This window comes from Epinephelus moara, chromosome 13 (genome assembly GCF_006386435.1).
Source record: "Epinephelus moara isolate mb chromosome 13, YSFRI_EMoa_1.0, whole genome shotgun sequence".
In the NCBI taxonomy this organism is placed as follows: domain Eukaryota; kingdom Metazoa; phylum Chordata; class Actinopteri; order Perciformes; family Serranidae; genus Epinephelus; species Epinephelus moara.
In genome coordinates this window covers 20,543,551-20,562,333 of record NC_065518.1, presented here as the reverse complement: position 1 = coordinate 20,562,333, position 18,783 = coordinate 20,543,551, and the positions used below count along the sequence as shown (strand labels likewise).

Below are 18,783 nucleotides of genomic sequence, written 5' to 3'. Positions count from 1 at the left end.
CTGATTTATTCTTTTATTTTAGATTTAGATGTAAAATTTTGGGCTTTTTTGCTTCCATAACATGACTTCTTTCAGACTAGTGGATAAAAAACATCAAAAACACACACATTACTGTGTTCATTCTCGGTCAAATTTCTGTTCTGGAAAAAGCACCAAAAGCACATAGTTTATTAGATGATGCCTCATTTGCAACAGACTTGCAACACACACAAAAAAAACTGCTATACGTGATCAGTTGTGGAAGTTTCATTGTGATATGTATTAGTTAAAAAATTTACCCTTTTTTTGGGTCTTAAACTGTATGGAATTTACTATATATATTTACAGGTGGCATGGTGGTGCAGTGGTTAGCATTGACACCTCAAAGCAAGAAGGTTCCTGGTTCAACCCCAGGGTGGGGAAGATTACATGTTCTCCCTGTGTCAGTGTGGGTTTTCTCTGGGTACTCCAGCTTCCTCCCACAGTCCAAAGACATGCAGGTTAATTGGTGACTCTAAATTGGCTGTAGGTGTGAATGTGTGTCTGTCTCTATATGTTGGCACTACAATAATCTGTCCAGGTGTACCCCACCTCACACAAACCAAATTCTTTCCTATCTATATTCTGAAGGTTTTTACAGAGGGTTTTATTCAAATATTATTCAGAACCTGATTTATATAACATTTATTTCCTAAAAACATGGTGAAAATGTTTGTTTTTTAATAGCAATGGGCAACATTTCTTGATTCATGGAGTGATAAAAACAGATATCCAAAAATACATCTGTCTTTGACTCAAAGTAAAACAAGGATGGTGAACCTGGCTTCATCAAAAGTTCAGATTTTTGTTCTGAAAATGTTTGCAAATCAGTGCATGTTTAATGTGTCATTTGTTTATGTTAGAAAATATCCACACACAAGTGCCACTTGACACAAGATTTGTGACCACCACACCTTGATGGAAAGTGATGTCAAATCTCCAGCCAATCACATGCTGATTAATAAACGAGCTCCAGCTGCAGAGCACATGAAGCAAAGTGTGTGTGAGTGAACTCTCTGTGGCTCACTGGTACAGCGTGTCCTGCTGGGAGGTTTTCCGGTGAGTTTCTGTCCTGTGTCAAGATAAAACAAACTTGTTCTTCAGTGACTTGGTTAAAAAAAAAAAAGGAGGAAAAATCAATTGAGCGTATCGTGAATCAACACAGACAGAGCCAGAGCTCTGTGCTGGGGAAGTTTTGACCTTTTGAGAGCAAAACATTGATACAGCCTTCTGACTTTTAGGTGTATTCCTTTTTGTTTCAAGGCCCAGCTGCCTCTCATTGGTAACCTTCTGAACTTTTGGAATATTGAAAATAAGACACACCCACAAAAAGGCTAAATACCAGGTCATCTTAGTTTCGGTGTTATGGTTCATACTGATCTTGTCATACACATATTTCTTGTGAATCCACCCACTTTGGCTTCTTCTTTAATCACTGTCATTACCTTGTACCAAGTCACACTCCTTAAAACTCGCTGGACAGCCTGTCTTAGTTGTTTTGGAAAAGGTTCAGAGATGTCTGATAAGTATAAACAGAAAAATAAGTATAAACAGAAAAATAAGTATAAACAGAAAAAAAGGCCGGCAGTCATGAGGTGTAGTGATGAGTGTGACAATGTGGTGAAGGGCAGGAAACTTGTTGTGTAGGTTCATTTAGGCAGTCGTGTGTGTGTGTGTGTGTGTGTGTGTGTGTGTGTGTTTGTGTGTGCATAAACACACAGGACAATTACCATAAACACTGCCAGGTTAAAAAAAAGATTTGACCCTCTCCAGGAAAAGTGATTGTCCTAAGTGTCAATGTTTTCATGGTAAACCTGCATCTGTCAGAAGATATAGTCAATAGAGACTTGAAGTCCTTCCCCCTCTGGAGATCACCATTGGTCGTTATTACGAAAAAAGGAATTTGCGTTTTTTATAGTTTCAGTGAGACAAAAAGTAATGATGTCACTAATGCAACTCTTGGGTGTTTCCACAGTCTAATCGCTCATACTTAAACAGTTTTAGGGCAAACTGACACTTTTTTGTCTTGCAAAGTTAGCTTTTAAGCTGACAAACGTGTAATTCATGGCACAATTGAAAAAGCGACGTGATCTCATCCCTACTGGTCATGGTTTGACGTTTGCACAGAAGCCTCTGGCGGGCAGCTTTGTATCTTGATGCAAAAGGGGTAGGCGGAAAGTCTGACTAAGAGGGGGTCGGCAGTTAGGTTAAAGCAACAAAAGTACTTGGTTGGGGTCAGAAAAAGACTAACAAGTGATTAACGACTCACGTGATTACTGGCTGTTGTGACAAAATAACTCAACATTGACTCTTGGTTTCACACGGGAAACAAACAACCGTCTCGTGGGTCAAAGTTCTGTGTCTCTTTGACCCATCCACCAAAGCAGGCCTTTGTGCTCTTTATACTACGACACCACAACATTAAGATATAACAAGATTCCATAAAGTTAGATCACGTGTTTGACTTCATGTTTTCACCATTGACTACCAAATGTGAGTTTTTTGGCCCTACCCTGCTTACTCTGGCATTCTTACCTCTACCCTCACAAATCTCACCCCTCATACCTAAACCTAACCGACCCAGCCAACAAAGGAAACAAGTATGAGCAAATCGCATTACATTCTATGTGGACATAATAAGTTCCTATGGTGGTTTGTCAGGACTGTAATAGGATGCAAGACCACACAATCATCCAGATAAAGTGTACATTAATTGTCTCAGCCCTTCAAAGGATTTCACAAGTTGGGCCGCTGAAATTTAATCACATCGCTAATGATACAAATGGCACCAAGCCAGCACACAGTAGGTATCTCACATTACTGTGGTTGATAGTCAACTTTCCTTCGATGGCTTGTGACACTTGAAGCCTGGCAGAATGCAGCGTGCTTTTTAGCTTCTACAGTGTTAGTTTGCACCCGTGAATTAAAAGCTTAGTCTAGCTGTATCCTGTGTTTATAAGAAATGTAATGCAGACTGCTGTGCCATATACTTATCTGGATCACACTTCTGTTCTATTGTTGCTGACAATCACAATAAAGGAAGTGTTGATTACTTCTTCCTTTTAACAAGGTTCAAACTGAAGACTTTAAGCGTATCCCTTGGACGCCAGCAATAATAATCATGTTCATCTTGTCGCCTCACAGCAAGAGGGTTCCTAGTTCGGACCTGGGGTGTGGGAGCCCCTCTATGCAGAGTCTGCATGTTCTCCCCGTGTCAGCGTGGGTTTTCTTCGAGTACTCCGGCTTCCTCCCACAGTCAAAAGACATGCAGGTTAATTGGTGACCCTAAATTGCCCGTAGGTGAGAATGTGAGTGTGAATGGTTGTCTGTCTGGTGACCTGTACAGGGTGTACCCTGCCTCTCCCCCATCTCGCCTGACTACATTTTCTAGCTTTCCAAGTTCACTTTACAGCCCACTGAATATGTACAGTCGCATTTCTCCCGCTGGCCCTGCCCACGAGTTCCCCCTCGCCTCACAGAGGTCCCACGTCCTGTCAACAGTTTTACAGATGTGTCTTTTACAAAGGTGGCCTATGGGGAAAATGCTCCCTAGAAAGCAGGGGATTTTTTTCACTGCAATACCACAAATGGCTACAGGGAAAACTGTTCTACAGCGCTGAGCAGCTTTCCCTCGGGGCCTGTGTGTGGCTAAAGGTTGTAGATTGATTGATGGGCTGATGGCGTGACTTTATTGGTTTAACCTGGGCATGTCATATTTTGTTTTGTCTTACAGGAAGAAAACATGATTGGATTTTGATTTTTGGTACAATATGACTAGGGATGAGATCTAAAAGGCATAAAAAAGAATTCGTTTCATCTTGACTTAAAGGCATTACTGATACTGTTTATTGAAATAAGGCTTAAGGCTAATGTTAAATTGTGGTTAACTATTACACCCGTATTTGGAGCCAACATTGTGTTTGCTGTGTCATAGAACAGCAGTGACACAGCACACCCCCACACACACACACACATTTTACCAGATCATTGGTTTGCTCTAAACACCTGTATTTTGATTGCAGTGTCCTGTAAGAAGACCTTTAGACGTGTTACGTGTGGTTTAGCTTTAGCGTTGTACACACAGTGGGGCCCCCTCCCATCAAATGTCCCTCCCACTGTACATGACTGACCAGACGAATACTGGCACACTTTCTCACCTTCTCATCAATGAGGTGCCTGTTTGGACACTGACACATTTTTAGTGTGTCACCTTCACTCAAAAATTTTTTTTTAATCCTTAGGGACTTCAGGCTGGGATATTAAGGTAGGATGATTTGTCAGACGTTTAACACATGATTTTACTCTTCGACACATTTACTTATATTTACAATATATAAGACGAGGTTTGCAACCAATCACAAATCTCTTGATGCCTGCCTTTCAGCTGCTCCAGCAAGACATGAGTTTATTTAGTGTCTTAGTGCACTTATAGGATTTCAGTGCATTGATCAGTGGATATCAGTGTCCAGGCCTGAGGCTGATGCAGCAAAAACACAACATTCCTATGGATATTTTTTGACTTATACATACAGTAGGGCTTGATCATGAAGTATGCTAGTTAGACATCACAGAGGCAGTCTCAAAACGTGGTTACTTCAGACATGAAAAAGATGAAATGAATATTAAAATCCATGCAAATACTTGTGGTTAATAACCGGTTTCCCTTTTTGCTCCTGAAGATGCGTCTCCTCTCCTTTCTGCTGTGCCTGAGTTTGGTGGCTTCGGTAAAATGTGGTGAGTTAACACACAAATTTCTACTAAATTGAAATATTTGTATTAATGCTTTATCCATTTATGCTTCCTGTGGAATCATCTATAATTTGTGAGTTGATTATAAGGCAGGATGTGATTGAACAACCCTTTCGCAAATCCAAAACCAAGGGTGCTAAAAGTCAGATGTGTGATGTCATCAAGTAGAACTCCGGAGCTCTCCATAGACAATGAATTGGGAAAGGTGTTCTAGATGACAGTGAGAGCACCCAGAGGAATTTCCTGAGTATATGGGTATATTTTCTGTTTCAGAGCAGAGAACACTTTAATAGAATTAAACTAATTTCGGTTTTAAAAAGAAAGCAAACATTCTGTGGGTCCACAAAATCCGTCTCTCATTCACTGTCTATGGCGCAGCTCCAGACTTTATACTTGAGAGTATCGCAAGCTTGAGACCTTCCTCAGCCATGGAAGTAACATTTGAATTCTGAATTTAGGGTAGTGCATTATTACATTGTGTTATATTTAATACCACACATCAAATGTTGGCAGCATTTTTATTGTCGTAGCTGCTGAGGTTGTGATTAGTTTTAACAGTAGATGCTGTAGATCAGTGGTTCTCAAATGGTGGATTTTGAGATAACCACACATTATTATTGCAACATTCAACTGGGCCTATACAAAAAGTTAGGAATGAATTTTTAACTGACCGTATTAGTATGTCGTGCACATCCATTCTCTAATATAGAGGTAAACCTTAGCTAAAAAATCTAATCTAATTTCACAAATCTTCATGGGGAACCAATTTGTCGCCGTTCGTGCGTGGGAATTGTAAATGTGTGACGCATCTGAAGCCCTGATTGGCAGCCAGTGTGAGAGATGATAACAGTTAAAAGGTGAAAGCTGTGAGTGGGACAATGGATCGCTTTATCGTACGGAGCAAATTACAAGTGTTGGCAAAAGCTACCTGTCTTCTTTTATCTGGTTTTTATTGTCTTATGTCGTGATAAGAGTGATAACACACACTATAAAAGCTACCATGCACAGATATAAACAAGATCAGATAAGATGAAATAAAACTTAATTGATCCCACACCGGGGAAGTTCACATGTTACAGCAGCTCAAATAGCACAGATAGAAAAGTAAGTTTAGAGGCAATAGAATACTGATAGAATAAAGATAAAATACAAAAAGATATATATGTTAGAATTAGAGAAATACAAAATATAAAGTACAAAATTTATACACAAATATACACTTAATACTATTTACACTATACACCTTTCACAGATGCACATATGGAAAAAAGAATATGAATATATGTATGGGTATATATTGACAGCTGTACAGGATAATTGTACATTGGATGTAACACATACATAGTGTGTAGTATTAAAATCAAAAACAATATAATGAATAAATAAATATTGTGCCTTGAGATTTTGGCTTACATTCTGGTGTGTCTTTGGCACAAAAAGTTTGAAAACCACTGCTGTAGATGTTGTACATCAGTGATTCCCAACCCAGGGGTCGGGGTCCCCTTTTTTTGTGTGTGTGTGTGCAATATTTATTTAAAACTATATGCAAGGCAAGTTTATTTGCATAGCACATTTTGGCAACAAGGCAATTCATATTACTTTACATAAAACATCAGATGCATTGAGACAAAGTGCAAAAGATACACATTATAAAATGACATTTAAATACATTACATGCTTGAAAGGTTGGAAACCACGGGTTAAATATTTAGCAATGCATTGTATTTCATAATCTGTTTTGCAGTTGTATAGACCCTTTTAGGGTCGATGGCACAATAGGAGTCTTAAAATGTCGTCTTGTTATGTTATTGGGAGGTAACAAGAGGAATACTGGATTTCTTTGTAATGCTAACTATTTAGCGCTTCAGCTAACGTTAGCTTTGATTGCCAAACAAACCAACATAATACTCACTCTGACTTTCCACGTCCAGGTTCGACTTGAAAGGTACCCTGGGTGCATTGGTTGTTGACACTCTGGGATGCCGTGTCAAGTAATTCCTGTTACATGCATCGTCTTCTTTCAAAATACACTTCCGTTTTCACAGGAAATTTAACATTTACATAGTCTTTTTCAAAATAAACGCACTATGTCAGTAGTTGAATTGATGTTTTTTTCTTCCAACAACTAACATGTAGTTGGGTTTAGGCAACAAAGAGCAGGGTTTGGCTTTATAATCTTGTGGGGGATGCAAACACCCCTCTCCTGGGTGAAAGTAGGTGTTTGTTGGACCCATCCACCACCTTCGCCGCCTAACTTTCATTCTTGTCCTGCTGCGTTCCCCCCTGACACCGCCGAGCGCCAGTAGATTATAATGGTGGCCAGCCGTGTATCATGCCGACGTAAAGGGGATGCTTTTTTCCGTCAGTGTTTGATGCCACAAGTCACTGCCCAAGTGCTGGATTCCGACGACTTCAGAGCGAGACAGGGTTGAACAAACTGGAGGAACCGTTCAAGTGCCGTCTTCCTTTGTAAGATTGGCGTAGTAATCAACCACAAAGCCGGCCATCCTGTGACATCATCCATCCACTGAGTGAGAGCATACGTGTCGGCCAGTCTGGTCCTGTTGATCAGTGTTTAATTATTCAAGAAACACTCGCAGTCCCGGAGAGTGACCTCACATGGTGCGTTGGTAAATTCAGTCTGATGCTCTACACTAAAATGAGAGACCTGTTGGTCGAAGAAATGGAGCGTTACATTTCTACATGAATTAATGAACATTTAAGTTAATCACACATTCACTCCGCTCAGCGCTTTGCTGCTTTGTTTCCCCAAACAATCCAAGAGTGCACTGCTCTGGATAACCGAATGGTACATTTAGACTGCGTTACAAATTTACAAATTGCCCAGTCTGTGCCACAGTGCGCTCCGGCACACGAAATGAGTATTTCTGGATGCACCACTCGCATCATCTTCCTCCATTGTCTAAAACAAGCCAACAGAACTTGCACTTGGTCTATAGCCTAACCTAAATCTGGTAGTTAAAGGGTTGATTGTTAGAATATGCTATCTTAAAAGGGGGCCACCCATCAGTCAGTACAGATCAGTCATTTTGAAGGAGACACACACAGATACAGATTTCCCCGTGTGCTCTGTCGACGACCCTAAATGCTGCTCTTCACTGAGGTGTGATCATGTTCAAAGACAGAAACACATTTTAGAATTTAATTATAAAATGGATCAGTTCAAGAAAAACTCCACCTGCTGCTGTGGACGTCAAATGTTAAGCTGGAAAATCTCCTGAAAAAAAGTGTCACCTTTGCTCCCGAAACACAGAAAGAAAGGATGCAAATGTTCCTCCTGTCACGTACCAGTATCACCTGAGTGTAGCGCGAGCCAAATATGTGTTATAACTGCCTGTTTATTGTTTTATATGAACACCATTCATTTTTTACATTCATTCAACCTTTCTGTTGACATTGTAATACTGAGGCCAAGTTTCTATCTACTGTTTTATTGAAAGACATTTGAATGACTGTGTTTATTTCAGTCATTTTATGACAAGGCCAAAGTGACCCTGGTTGGTTTCACCATATCAGTTCATTTCAGTTCAGACAACTTTATTTATCCCAGAAGGGCCATGTGAAATTTGGCACAGTGGTAGAGGGTCATGGGAGGATGCGAATGAAGCAATATTACATCAGTTGACCAAAGGGGGGCACTATAGCAACCGATTGAAATTGCAAACTTTGAATGGGCATATCTCATGCCCCGTATGTCGTAGAGACATGAAACTTTGCACAGAGATGCCTCTCCTCATGAGGAACAAATTTGCCTCAAGAACCCATAACTTCCGGTTATATAGATTTGCTGCCATTTTGAATTTTTTGAAAAACACTTAAATCGATCTCTTCCTAGGAAGTTTGACCGATCTGCATGAAACTCGGTGAACATAATCTAGAGACCAATATCTAAAGTTCCCTCTTGGCAAAAGTTGGAAAACTTACTAAAACTGAGCTTCTATAAGGCAATAAATATTGGTAAAGGTGTATAACATCTCAAGGGTTTCACCCATCACCACGCAACTTTGTAGGCATATGACCACACATAATCTGAGGGGACCCCTCCATTATTGACCCCATCAAACAACATGGGGGCGCTAGAGAGCTAATTTCTTATCTAGGCCAAACCGCCATATCTATTTTTTACTAAACTTGGTAGAGATGTAGAACAGGACGCCTCAAGGTGACTGGAGAAATTTAACTCTAATTGGCAACTGGGTGGCGCTATATCAACAGAAAAATGCTTAAACATGGCTAAAATGCGACCGATCGCTGTGGCTTCCCCTGTGGCCCAATGTTTGTTTTTTTTCTTCTACTTTTTGGTATGACTAAGTCATGGTATGGTATGCTGTACATAATCACGTAAACTGTCAGTGTGTCATTCTGTCAGTCAGTCATTCTACCAGTGCGTCCCTTTAACTAACTAACTAACTATCTGCCTTTCAGCGTGCTACCTCAACTACTAATGTACAGTTTTAGCCCACTAACTATCCCACTATTGGCAATGGTACTACTGTACTTTCAATGAAGCAGTCGTACTATCAAATTCACAAAAACTCTGTCTGAATACATTGCTCTTCTTAATGGGTTCAGTTGACTATTTATGTATCCCAAACACACACCATGTGAAACTGTACGTGGGCAACTGTGCACTCAATGGGTATGGACTAGTTGGTAATATTTTGAGAAGAAATAAGTACAGCATAAACATTTTGCTATGATGGTTGTTTCATACAGTAGCCAGTTTTTTCTGGGGTCCTCGGTCAGTAGTCCTTGTATGTTAAACACTGTATGTTTGTAGGATGAAGGTTGAGCTTCAGCCTACACCTTTTCAGCCAGTATGTTTAGTTTTTCTTTTGGTTTAATGTGTTATTGTTTATTCTCCATTATGAGCATACATTTTGGAAAACTGTTAGTAAGCACATAGGTAAATTACTGCAGACCGCTACGATTGTTTAAATGTAAAATCTATAAAGTAGCTATAGTTGTCATGATTCTGAAATGTTGTGGGGTCAAAGCATAATACGTCATCCATGTTAGCCTACTCTGTGTACATATGTGAGTCAACCAAAGTCCATTAATTCCTATGAGAGTCTCCATGATATCCAATGTGTTTGGGAAACTCCTCCTTCACTTTTTGTCTCTATACTGCTCCATGTGCATATAAAAAAGGAGCTTTCCATGTCTGTGGTAGAGTTTCAATTGGGGTGAATTGAAATTGTGATTAATCACTGAATTACAGTAGTTAATCGTGATTAACCACATTTTTCATTACATGTATAAAATTCCATTATTTTGCATTTCTAAACAGTTTTGAAGTCCATTTTAACAAAGTAAAGCAATTCTTACCAGACTCTGCTGACTGCAAAATGCAAAAATGTACTTTATGATCTTGACTTTTAGACTCATTTCTTTTAAATCTGTGCTGCACTGCTACAACAACTTAGAGGTAGGAGACAACTTCAAAGAATAAAATATAGTGTTTTTTTTTCTTTTGAAAGTATTACACTGTTCCACATTAAGAAACATGCAAGAGTGCATGTACAAAATCTGCAGCACATTTCAATAAAGTGCATAACAAAAAAAATAGTCCATTGCTCCGTTAACTTTGAGTTTATTTGAAAATCGCAAACAGCTTATGGTTCACAAAAGAAAAACTGATGACTCAGTCATCACTGTGCTACGGCTTGCTTGAACTAACAAAACAAAAAAAATATTTAGAATACTTGGTATGCAATTAGTTACCACACATTGTCATGTACTGTAGTAAACTTTTTTTGATTTGGTCTCATCCACAGGTCTTTTGCAGTAAGCTCATTCATCCAAAATTGTGCTTTGCAGGCTTTGGTGTTATGGTTGGATGTGTATGCTCAAACTTGAATTACTTTGGTGTTTTTTTTTTATTCCACTTGACACAAGGTGCAAATTACTTTTGACTTGTAAACTGAGTTGTCTGGGAGGTTTTTAAAGTGAAATGAGACATTCAAAAGCACTGTGGCATCATTATTTTCCATTACTGCTTCAACAGGAAGCTGCTGCAGCTGCTGTAAACATGATTACCTAACAGGATAAGCTGTAAATAAAATGAATGAATGAGTTACAGAAGAAGCACCCCTTTCTTTTTGCTTTTGGCCATAAAAGATAAAAACACCACATAAATAATTGTAACTGATTAAATTACAGTAAAGTTTACTTTAGAAATCTTTCACTTTCAACCCTAACCATCATCAAACTTAAGGTCTATCTGGCTCACAGCCCTGAAGACAAACTTCACTCACATCATTGACTGAAAATATAAAATTCAGCTCAGTAGTAACTGTCAAGGTTCACAGACAAAGCAATTGTTTTTTGCTAGACACCCATCACTTGCTGAAACACCTTTACATTGCATAAATTAGCCTAGCAGCTAGCGGAGTTTTCCTCTACTTATAGCTTAACAAATTGCATGTATCATTTATACTTTTTGTTATTCACCGTTGGTTTAAGTCACTGCATCAGCTGCATGCACATTCTGTCTGTCTAATTGAAACACAATTTAAAGTTACTATAGTGAGAAGTTAGCGGAGTGAGATGCGTGTCCTGGCAAGTCACTACATCCTGTTATATTTCATAATGGCGTGGTTTACATACGACATGTGTTTTGTCTGCTGACCCCTAATTTCTCCAAAATCAAAAATATTTATTCACAGCTGATTGATTCCAGAGTAATTAACGTTGTCTTCATCATCATTTTTCTTGGCTGCTTGCCCTTTTTGGCACCTCCGTGTTGGCCACTTGGTAAAGCCATGGTTACCTTACTAACATTGTCGCTGTGGTAGAGACTTGTAAATTACTATATATAACCTTAATAATATTTAAACAGGTGAATTATGTAAATATTCACCCCTCTTCAGTTGTCATGAACAGGAAAATTAGCCATGGAGACCAAACTGTCTTTTGTATCAGGCTGTAGACATGATTATTTTTGCTGTAAATTTGGGGATTTGAACGTGGGGGTCTATGGGGATTGACTGACTTCTGGAGCCAGCCTCAAGTGGCCATTCAAAGAACTGCAGTTCATTTTTTTTTATCCCCTGAAGCCGCTGCAGTGCCTTAACTAGGGTGTGTAGAAGGAGCAAAAAGCAGCATGTGTTATGTTCCGACCTTAATTGCATCGCGATTACCCGTAAAGATGCATTTCCTTGTTTTAACACACTCTGTATTTTACACGGAAATATGGAAATATAAAAATTGTGGAAACAAGGCGTAAAGTAGCATAGAAGATGCCTTCAAGTACCTTTTTAAAAAAAAAAAAAAAAAAAAAAAAAAAAAAAAAAAGTGCAAGTGACAATATTCCCCAGACAGAATGGTATTTCATTACATAATGCTAGTAAATCCACATTTGGTACTTTTATATTAACGGTTGTATTCACAGTATGTTTGCTATGTTTCTGTTTCAGCTGCTGGAGGTGACTGGTGCTATAGTGGCTGCGGTAAGTACAGACAGATATCTCACGTATTGGATGAATTGGATCAAACTAACATCTGTCCACAGTAGCTGATGATATTAAGAGCTTCCCTTACTTTTACAGAGCACACCCCAAGCCACTGGGGAGATATCTCTGCTTTCTGCGGAGGCCAAAGGCAGTCTCCTGTTAATATAATCCCCAGCCTTGCTCAGACTGACCCTCACCTGCATAACTTTAACTTCGTCAACTTCTCCTCTCCGCACACCCTCAAGTCCATCACACACACTGGAAAAACAGGTACACCAACTGAGTATCCCAAGTGCTTTTTGTATGGTGTACTATGAACAGTAGCCTGTTTGACACAGAAGTTGGTACAATTATACAAATTGTATGAAATGTGGACGTAGCCACTGTGAAGTCACTCACTGGTTTGTGGACTCCATTTTGAAACCTCGAGTTTGGCAATTTGGCATCTTGGATTTTTGGAAATAGAAGAGGCCATATTCAGACGAGAGAATGGAAATAACCCTAACGCCAGCTGCTAGCTTGGTTAGCCTGGTGTATTTACAGCTAAGGCTAACAGTGATAATGCTACTGCTAATTTTTGCTAGCAAAAAACTGGCTTAAAACTATTAAAACAAAATGTACTTACTGGAAAAGTTGAATGTCTGACTCCTCAAAAGGTCTTTTACTACAACCAAAAGACTTTTTAGGTGACCAAAATACACGGCCATGTCCATACTTGGTGAATCCGGGGTTACGCTCATAGACTGTACAATAATGGACATAGCTACCATGATGTCATCCATGGGTTTGTGGACTCCCATGTTGAAGCGGTAGAGGAGAGCCGCCACAATTGTAACGTTTTTCACTTTTCACTCTATTACTCAGAGATCGTTTTACCTACATATGTAATATTTTCAGGCAAAGCACCAACACATGTCTACTATCATAAACCACTTAAAGTTTTTCAATTGATAAAACAGGTCTTGAGTTATAAAACTGAAAGCGGACTCTTTCCGATGTTACAACTGAAGTGCGTTTGAGTCTTAATTGTAACAACAGGAGTTACAATTGTAACACTGCTAAAAAGTAGCATTAAACTCATCGTTTTCAGGTCAGATCAATTATATTTCATTCAGGCAACTGTTTAATGTTTCTTTCATACCAAGAATGTGATAAGAATGTATCAAAAATATTATATATTACTAAAACTTACCGGATGTACCAGTTGGAGCGTTTGTGTGAATTCTTTGATAGGAAAATGCATTGATTATGCCTACAAAGTTAGCGACTTTGACTGATGGAGTTGTAACAATGTTATACAACCCTAATTTGATTTAGAATATAATTGAATGACAGCTGACTGAACACAGAATATTAGCAAATATGGCACGAGTTTTGGAAAAGTCCCATTCACACCTGCACTGACCCCTGCAGGGTCAAACATGTAGCAACACCCCAAATCACTTATTTTTTACAGTCTATGCTATAGAAAAACAGTCTATTTGTATTTTAAAGTTTTATTGCAAAAACTCGACTTAAAATGTCAGTTGCATGAAGAAGTGCATTCAAGGTGCACCCAAAATAGGCTACAATAACATTTGCCTACAGACAGAACCAAATAGGTTAGCCTATTACATTTCAAGGTAGGACTAGGCCTACATCTCAGTGCAAAGAACATCATAATATGTGCAGTTCAGCATCTAGTGCATTTTTAATAAGGTAAAACTGCAACAATAGGCTACCAATTTAAAGGTAAAACTGACCTTGGTGGTGTAAAGAACATGCCACACAGAACAAAGTGCACAAACACAGCATCCAGAAATATTATAGGATAAGATACACCTTTATTGATCCCACAATTGAGAAATTCCAGTGTTACAGCAGTCAAGGGGAAAGAGTCAGATTAAAGATTAAAAAGATTAAATATTAAAAAAATGTGTTCACATTAAAACATTTGCTAGGCTATAAGGCACAGAACAAAGTAAAATCAGCCTACAACTTACACAACAAAACCAACACAACAGAACATTTCCCCCATACACATTTTATAGTCTTTGGCCACTCTTCGCACAGACAGCCCCCCTTTTAACACCTCATCGGATGCTGCCTTTAGCACATCAGCTGATATCAAGCCCCTTTTTCTGGTCCTTTTGTGGGGACATTCTGTAAAACAAACAAAAAAGCAAACAAAGAGCAGAATTATTTGAGCTGCGCTTGCAAATTTCTGCCATCGTCTCAAATGTACATATGTACATGTGTTACAACTGGGCCGCTCGGCGCACCGTTCATTTGGCGTTGTTTACAGAATGGACCTAACAATCATAACGTGTTAAAAACGATGCAAACTAGTGATGAACATATACATACAGACACCCAAGCGGATTTTAGCTCTGTAACATTAAATAAAAAATCTGTAGTCAAAAAATACTGTGGGAGTGAATTTTTACTTTGTGGAAAACCAGCTTCTCCGCGGATATCTCCCTGCAGCATGGATGAAAACACTTGAAACTTCCTGGGAACGTGTATTACGGTACTCGTCACATGCTGACGTGATGACGTCATGTATTACGGTACTCGTCACATGCTGACGTGATGACGTCATGATCGCATTGACCAATCAAGAGAAAACGTGCATGTTACAACCTTGACACGTTACATTCAAGGCGGCTCTCCCCTAATAAGCGATGAGTTTGCCAAATCAGCCACCGCCATCTTGGTTTTTTGGAACCTGTAAAGACATTTTAACATGGGGTTCTGTGGGGATTGAGTCACTCAGGAAGTCAGCCTCAAGTGATCATTCAAGGAACTGCAGTTTTTGGCACTTGCATGTTAGCTTCTTCTTTTTTTTTTTAATCCCCTGAGGTTACCACTTGGCACAAAGCCATTCACATGATAATTGATTGTTAAACTTCTGTATAAGCCAACTGTAACTATGTACAAATGCTTCTTGATCTTTAGTGAAATGCGTTTTGGAGGAAAATCGAGTTGAAGTGAGTGGAGGTGGACTCAATGGAACTTATTCTACGGTTCAGTTTCACTTTCACTGGGGCGACACAGAACATCATCCAGGTTCAGAGCACACAGTTGATGGGCACAGATATCCTATGGAGGTACAGTATTGTTTGGCATTCATTATAAACAAAATACTTTGTCTCTTTATTAACAGATTTTTTTTATACCTTGCTTTCGTCCCATCAATCCATGTAATTTTTTGCAGATGCACATTGTCAGTCTGAAGAAAGGTTTTTCTCTGGAGCAGGCCACAGCGGATCCAGAGGGAACTGCCGTTCTTGGGTTTTTCATGAATGTATGCCCTACAGTTGGAATTATAATTATTCCAAAGACAAGTGTTGCTTTACACTAAACATTTAATAAGCAAGCATCGAAACCGCCACCAAAACATTTACAGTATAGAGATATCACTTGTAAAAATCTGGATCAAATTCATGTCTTTAGATCACAGGTCATGCATTGGCTCTCTGATAGCTTCATCTGAATGCAAACAGTCCATTCAAATACTGATGACCCCCCCGAAACGAAGTTTACAAAACATACACTGAAAAAAAAAAATTAAATTTAACTTTTATTTTTGCATCCATTTAAGTTAAAGATCTAAGCATTTTTTATACACACAAAGGCTTATTTCTTTCAAATGTTGGTTGCAAATTTATTAAACTGTGTCACTGAGCACTTCTCATGCTGGTAAAACAGGACCATGACCGCACAGGTGTGGCTTGAAACAGTAAGAATGGAAAAACCACTCCTACTTTGCAGTTTCACATGACTAGTGCTACAGATGCCCCAAAGAATCAGTCAGTATCTGACTTGACACCATTTGTCTAATGCAGTGTGACACATCTCCTTCACACAGAGTTGGTCAGGTTGTTGATTGTGGCCTGTGGAATGCTGACCCACTTCCCTTCAAAGGCTGTGTGAAGCTGCTGGATATTGACAGGAACTTTAACACGCTGCTGTACACACCTATACAGAGCATCCCAAACATGCTCAATGGGTGACATGTCTGAGTATGCGGGCCGTGTAAGAACTGTGATATTTTCAGCTTCCAGGAATTGTGTACAGATCATTGCAAAGTGGGGCCGTGCATTATTCTGCAACATGAGGTCATGGCAGCGGATAAATGGCATGACAACAGGTCTCGCAATCTTATCACGGTATCTCGGTGCATTCAAACTGCCATCAATAAAATACACCTGTGTCCGTTGACCATAGTTGAAGCCATCCCGTACCATAGCATTTGTGAAAAGAGCGCTTCTCCAAAGCGCTAGATGCCATCGAAGGTGAGCATTGTTGGCTCTGTCAGTTACGACGACAAACTGCTGTCAAGGTGAGGACAGCGAGCATGCAGATGAGCTTCTCTGAGATGGTTTGTGCAGAAAGTTTTCCGTTTTGCAAAGCAGTTGTTGCATCAGCTGTTTGTGTGAGTGGTAATATGCAGTTTAATCAGTACCTTGATATGAAACACCTGTCAGGTAGATTTATTTATCGTCTTGGAGGAGAAGTGCTCACAAACACAGATTTTACCAAATCTGTAACCACATTTTGAGAGAAATAAGTCTTCTGTGAAAGCAGAATAACTTAAAGCTGTGAGAAAAGGGAGCAAACAAAGGTTTTGCATTTAAATATTTGTTCATTGTACATGCACAATGAAGGAGAGTAAATTTACACATGATCAAACTAGTAATAAAAGTGTAATTATTATGTTCTCTTTCTTTCTCTAAGGCGACAGAAGATGGAGATATGCTGGGACCATGGGGCAATCTCACATCTCTCCTGACAGAGAACATAAGTAGGTGTTTGTCTCTTGCATCGTTATGGAAATCCAGCTAATTGCCATAATTTGCATTGCAATGCATTGCTGTTCCACCCTATCTAGTTTTGATGCATTTTCTCCAAGCACGAAAGCATCAAAATGAGGGGTCACACCTTAATGCTTGAAATATTTACCCTGTGGTAAAAGATGTCATGCAATTAAAGTGTTGGCACTATGTGGAAGCACCTGAGGCAGGTTTAGTGCCAACCCAAAATATGACTTATTGTTAGCTGTCTGTCACTTTCCTGTTCAACTGTTTTGAAATAGTTCCTCCTACTGTATCTTATGACACGTTTTCACAGGAGATCATACTCTTGGTGTCATTTCTTCTGTCTGTGTCTGTGCTTTTATTTTGAAGGTCAAGTTCTGATTGTAAAGACATTCAGGTGACTAATTGGCGTAGGTGTTGATGGGTTGAGATCTGCAATACTTTGATGATGACTGTTGATGGTGTGAAACTAAGCCACATCACTCCCATTTAATTACAGCCATTTTTGTTTCTCACATCTTTTCGCAGCCTCTGAAGTTGAAGTAAACCATACCATCTCCATTGATGACCTGATTGAAAATGTGAACCTCACAAAGTTCTATCGGTACAAGGGCTCCCTGACCACCCCCAACTGCAACGAAGCCGTCATGTGGACGGTCTTTCAAGAGCCAATCAACATCAACAAAAAACTGGTGAGTTGGCCGTGTTTAGTCAACACATGCCCCTCCAGCACAAACAGAAATGGATGTGAGAGCCTTTCAAACATTTAGAGTACTCGGATTTGTGATGTCACAGCAGCCAAATCACACCACACACAAAGGCAAGGCAGCTTTATTTGTATAGCACAGTTCATACACAAGGGCAGTTCAAAGTGCTTTACAGAGCAATAAAATTAAAACATAAAAAAGATTTTAAAAAAAGGAAAAATTCATTACTGAACGAGGAATAAAGATAAAAAGATTATTTAAAATGATTTAAATTTGAGGTTAAAAATAAGAATGCAGTCATTACAGGGTGGAGTAGGCTATTAAAAAGGAATGTTTTTAGCTTCGACTTAAAAGTGGTCAGAGTCAGGGCCTGTCTAACACCATCTGGGAGGTTATTTTAGGTTTGTGTCGCAACATAACAAAAATGCTGCTTCACCACGTTTTGTTCTGACTTTGGGACGTCAATAGGCCAGATCCAGATGTCTTCAGGGTCCTGTCATGTCACAAGCATGTCAGAGATATGTTTGGGCGCTGAGCCACAGGGTGATTTATACACAAGCAGTGTAAGGATGTAAGAACTGGAGTGATGTGGTCATATTTCCTAGTTTTTGTCAGGACCCGAGCAGCAGCATTCTGAATGATTAAAGTAGCCCATGGCTTTTGGGACAAATCAGAGTTGTTTTTTTGCCTGTTTGTCCTGCAAGCTAGCATTTACCTGCTGCCACGTGGAAGCAACCTGAATTCACTGAATGAGGGGTGACTGGGATCAGCCAGGACTGACTGGGCATTCTTCAGTGTTCTGATCACGGACACATTTGTCAAATCATTAAAAGTTGTGCCTACAATTTTGCTGCAAACCTTTACAATGCCCAGCAACATGTTTCTGTGCTTTAAATAAAAGCAGATAAAAAAAATAAAAAGGTGAGAAGTGATTCAATAAAACAGGAATAAAACATTTTCATGAAAGTACAATCAACATTAAAACATTAAAACTGAACGCACCCCTAATTATTTTATATTCATGTAATACATATA

General features: G+C 39.3%; 1 protein-coding gene across 1 annotated transcript in view; it reads left to right on the top strand.

Annotated features, from left to right (window-relative positions):
- Window positions 1–1,062: 1,062 nt before the first annotated feature.
- LOC126399908 (carbonic anhydrase 4-like) overlaps window positions 1,063–18,783 on the top strand; it is a 29,241-nt gene continuing 11,520 nt past the window's right edge. The window contains exons 1-9 of the mRNA XM_050060240.1: window positions 1,063–1,077; window positions 4,260–4,282; window positions 4,698–4,752; window positions 12,207–12,239; window positions 12,339–12,512; window positions 15,180–15,331; window positions 15,439–15,528; window positions 16,962–17,028; window positions 17,570–17,733. Of these exons, the coding sequence (XP_049916197.1) occupies window positions 4,698–4,752; window positions 12,207–12,239; window positions 12,339–12,512; window positions 15,180–15,331; window positions 15,439–15,528; window positions 16,962–17,028; window positions 17,570–17,733 (735 nt within the window). The 5' untranslated portion in view covers window positions 1,063–1,077; window positions 4,260–4,282. The remainder of the gene's footprint in view (window positions 1,078–4,259; window positions 4,283–4,697; window positions 4,753–12,206; window positions 12,240–12,338; window positions 12,513–15,179; window positions 15,332–15,438; window positions 15,529–16,961; window positions 17,029–17,569; window positions 17,734–18,783) is intronic.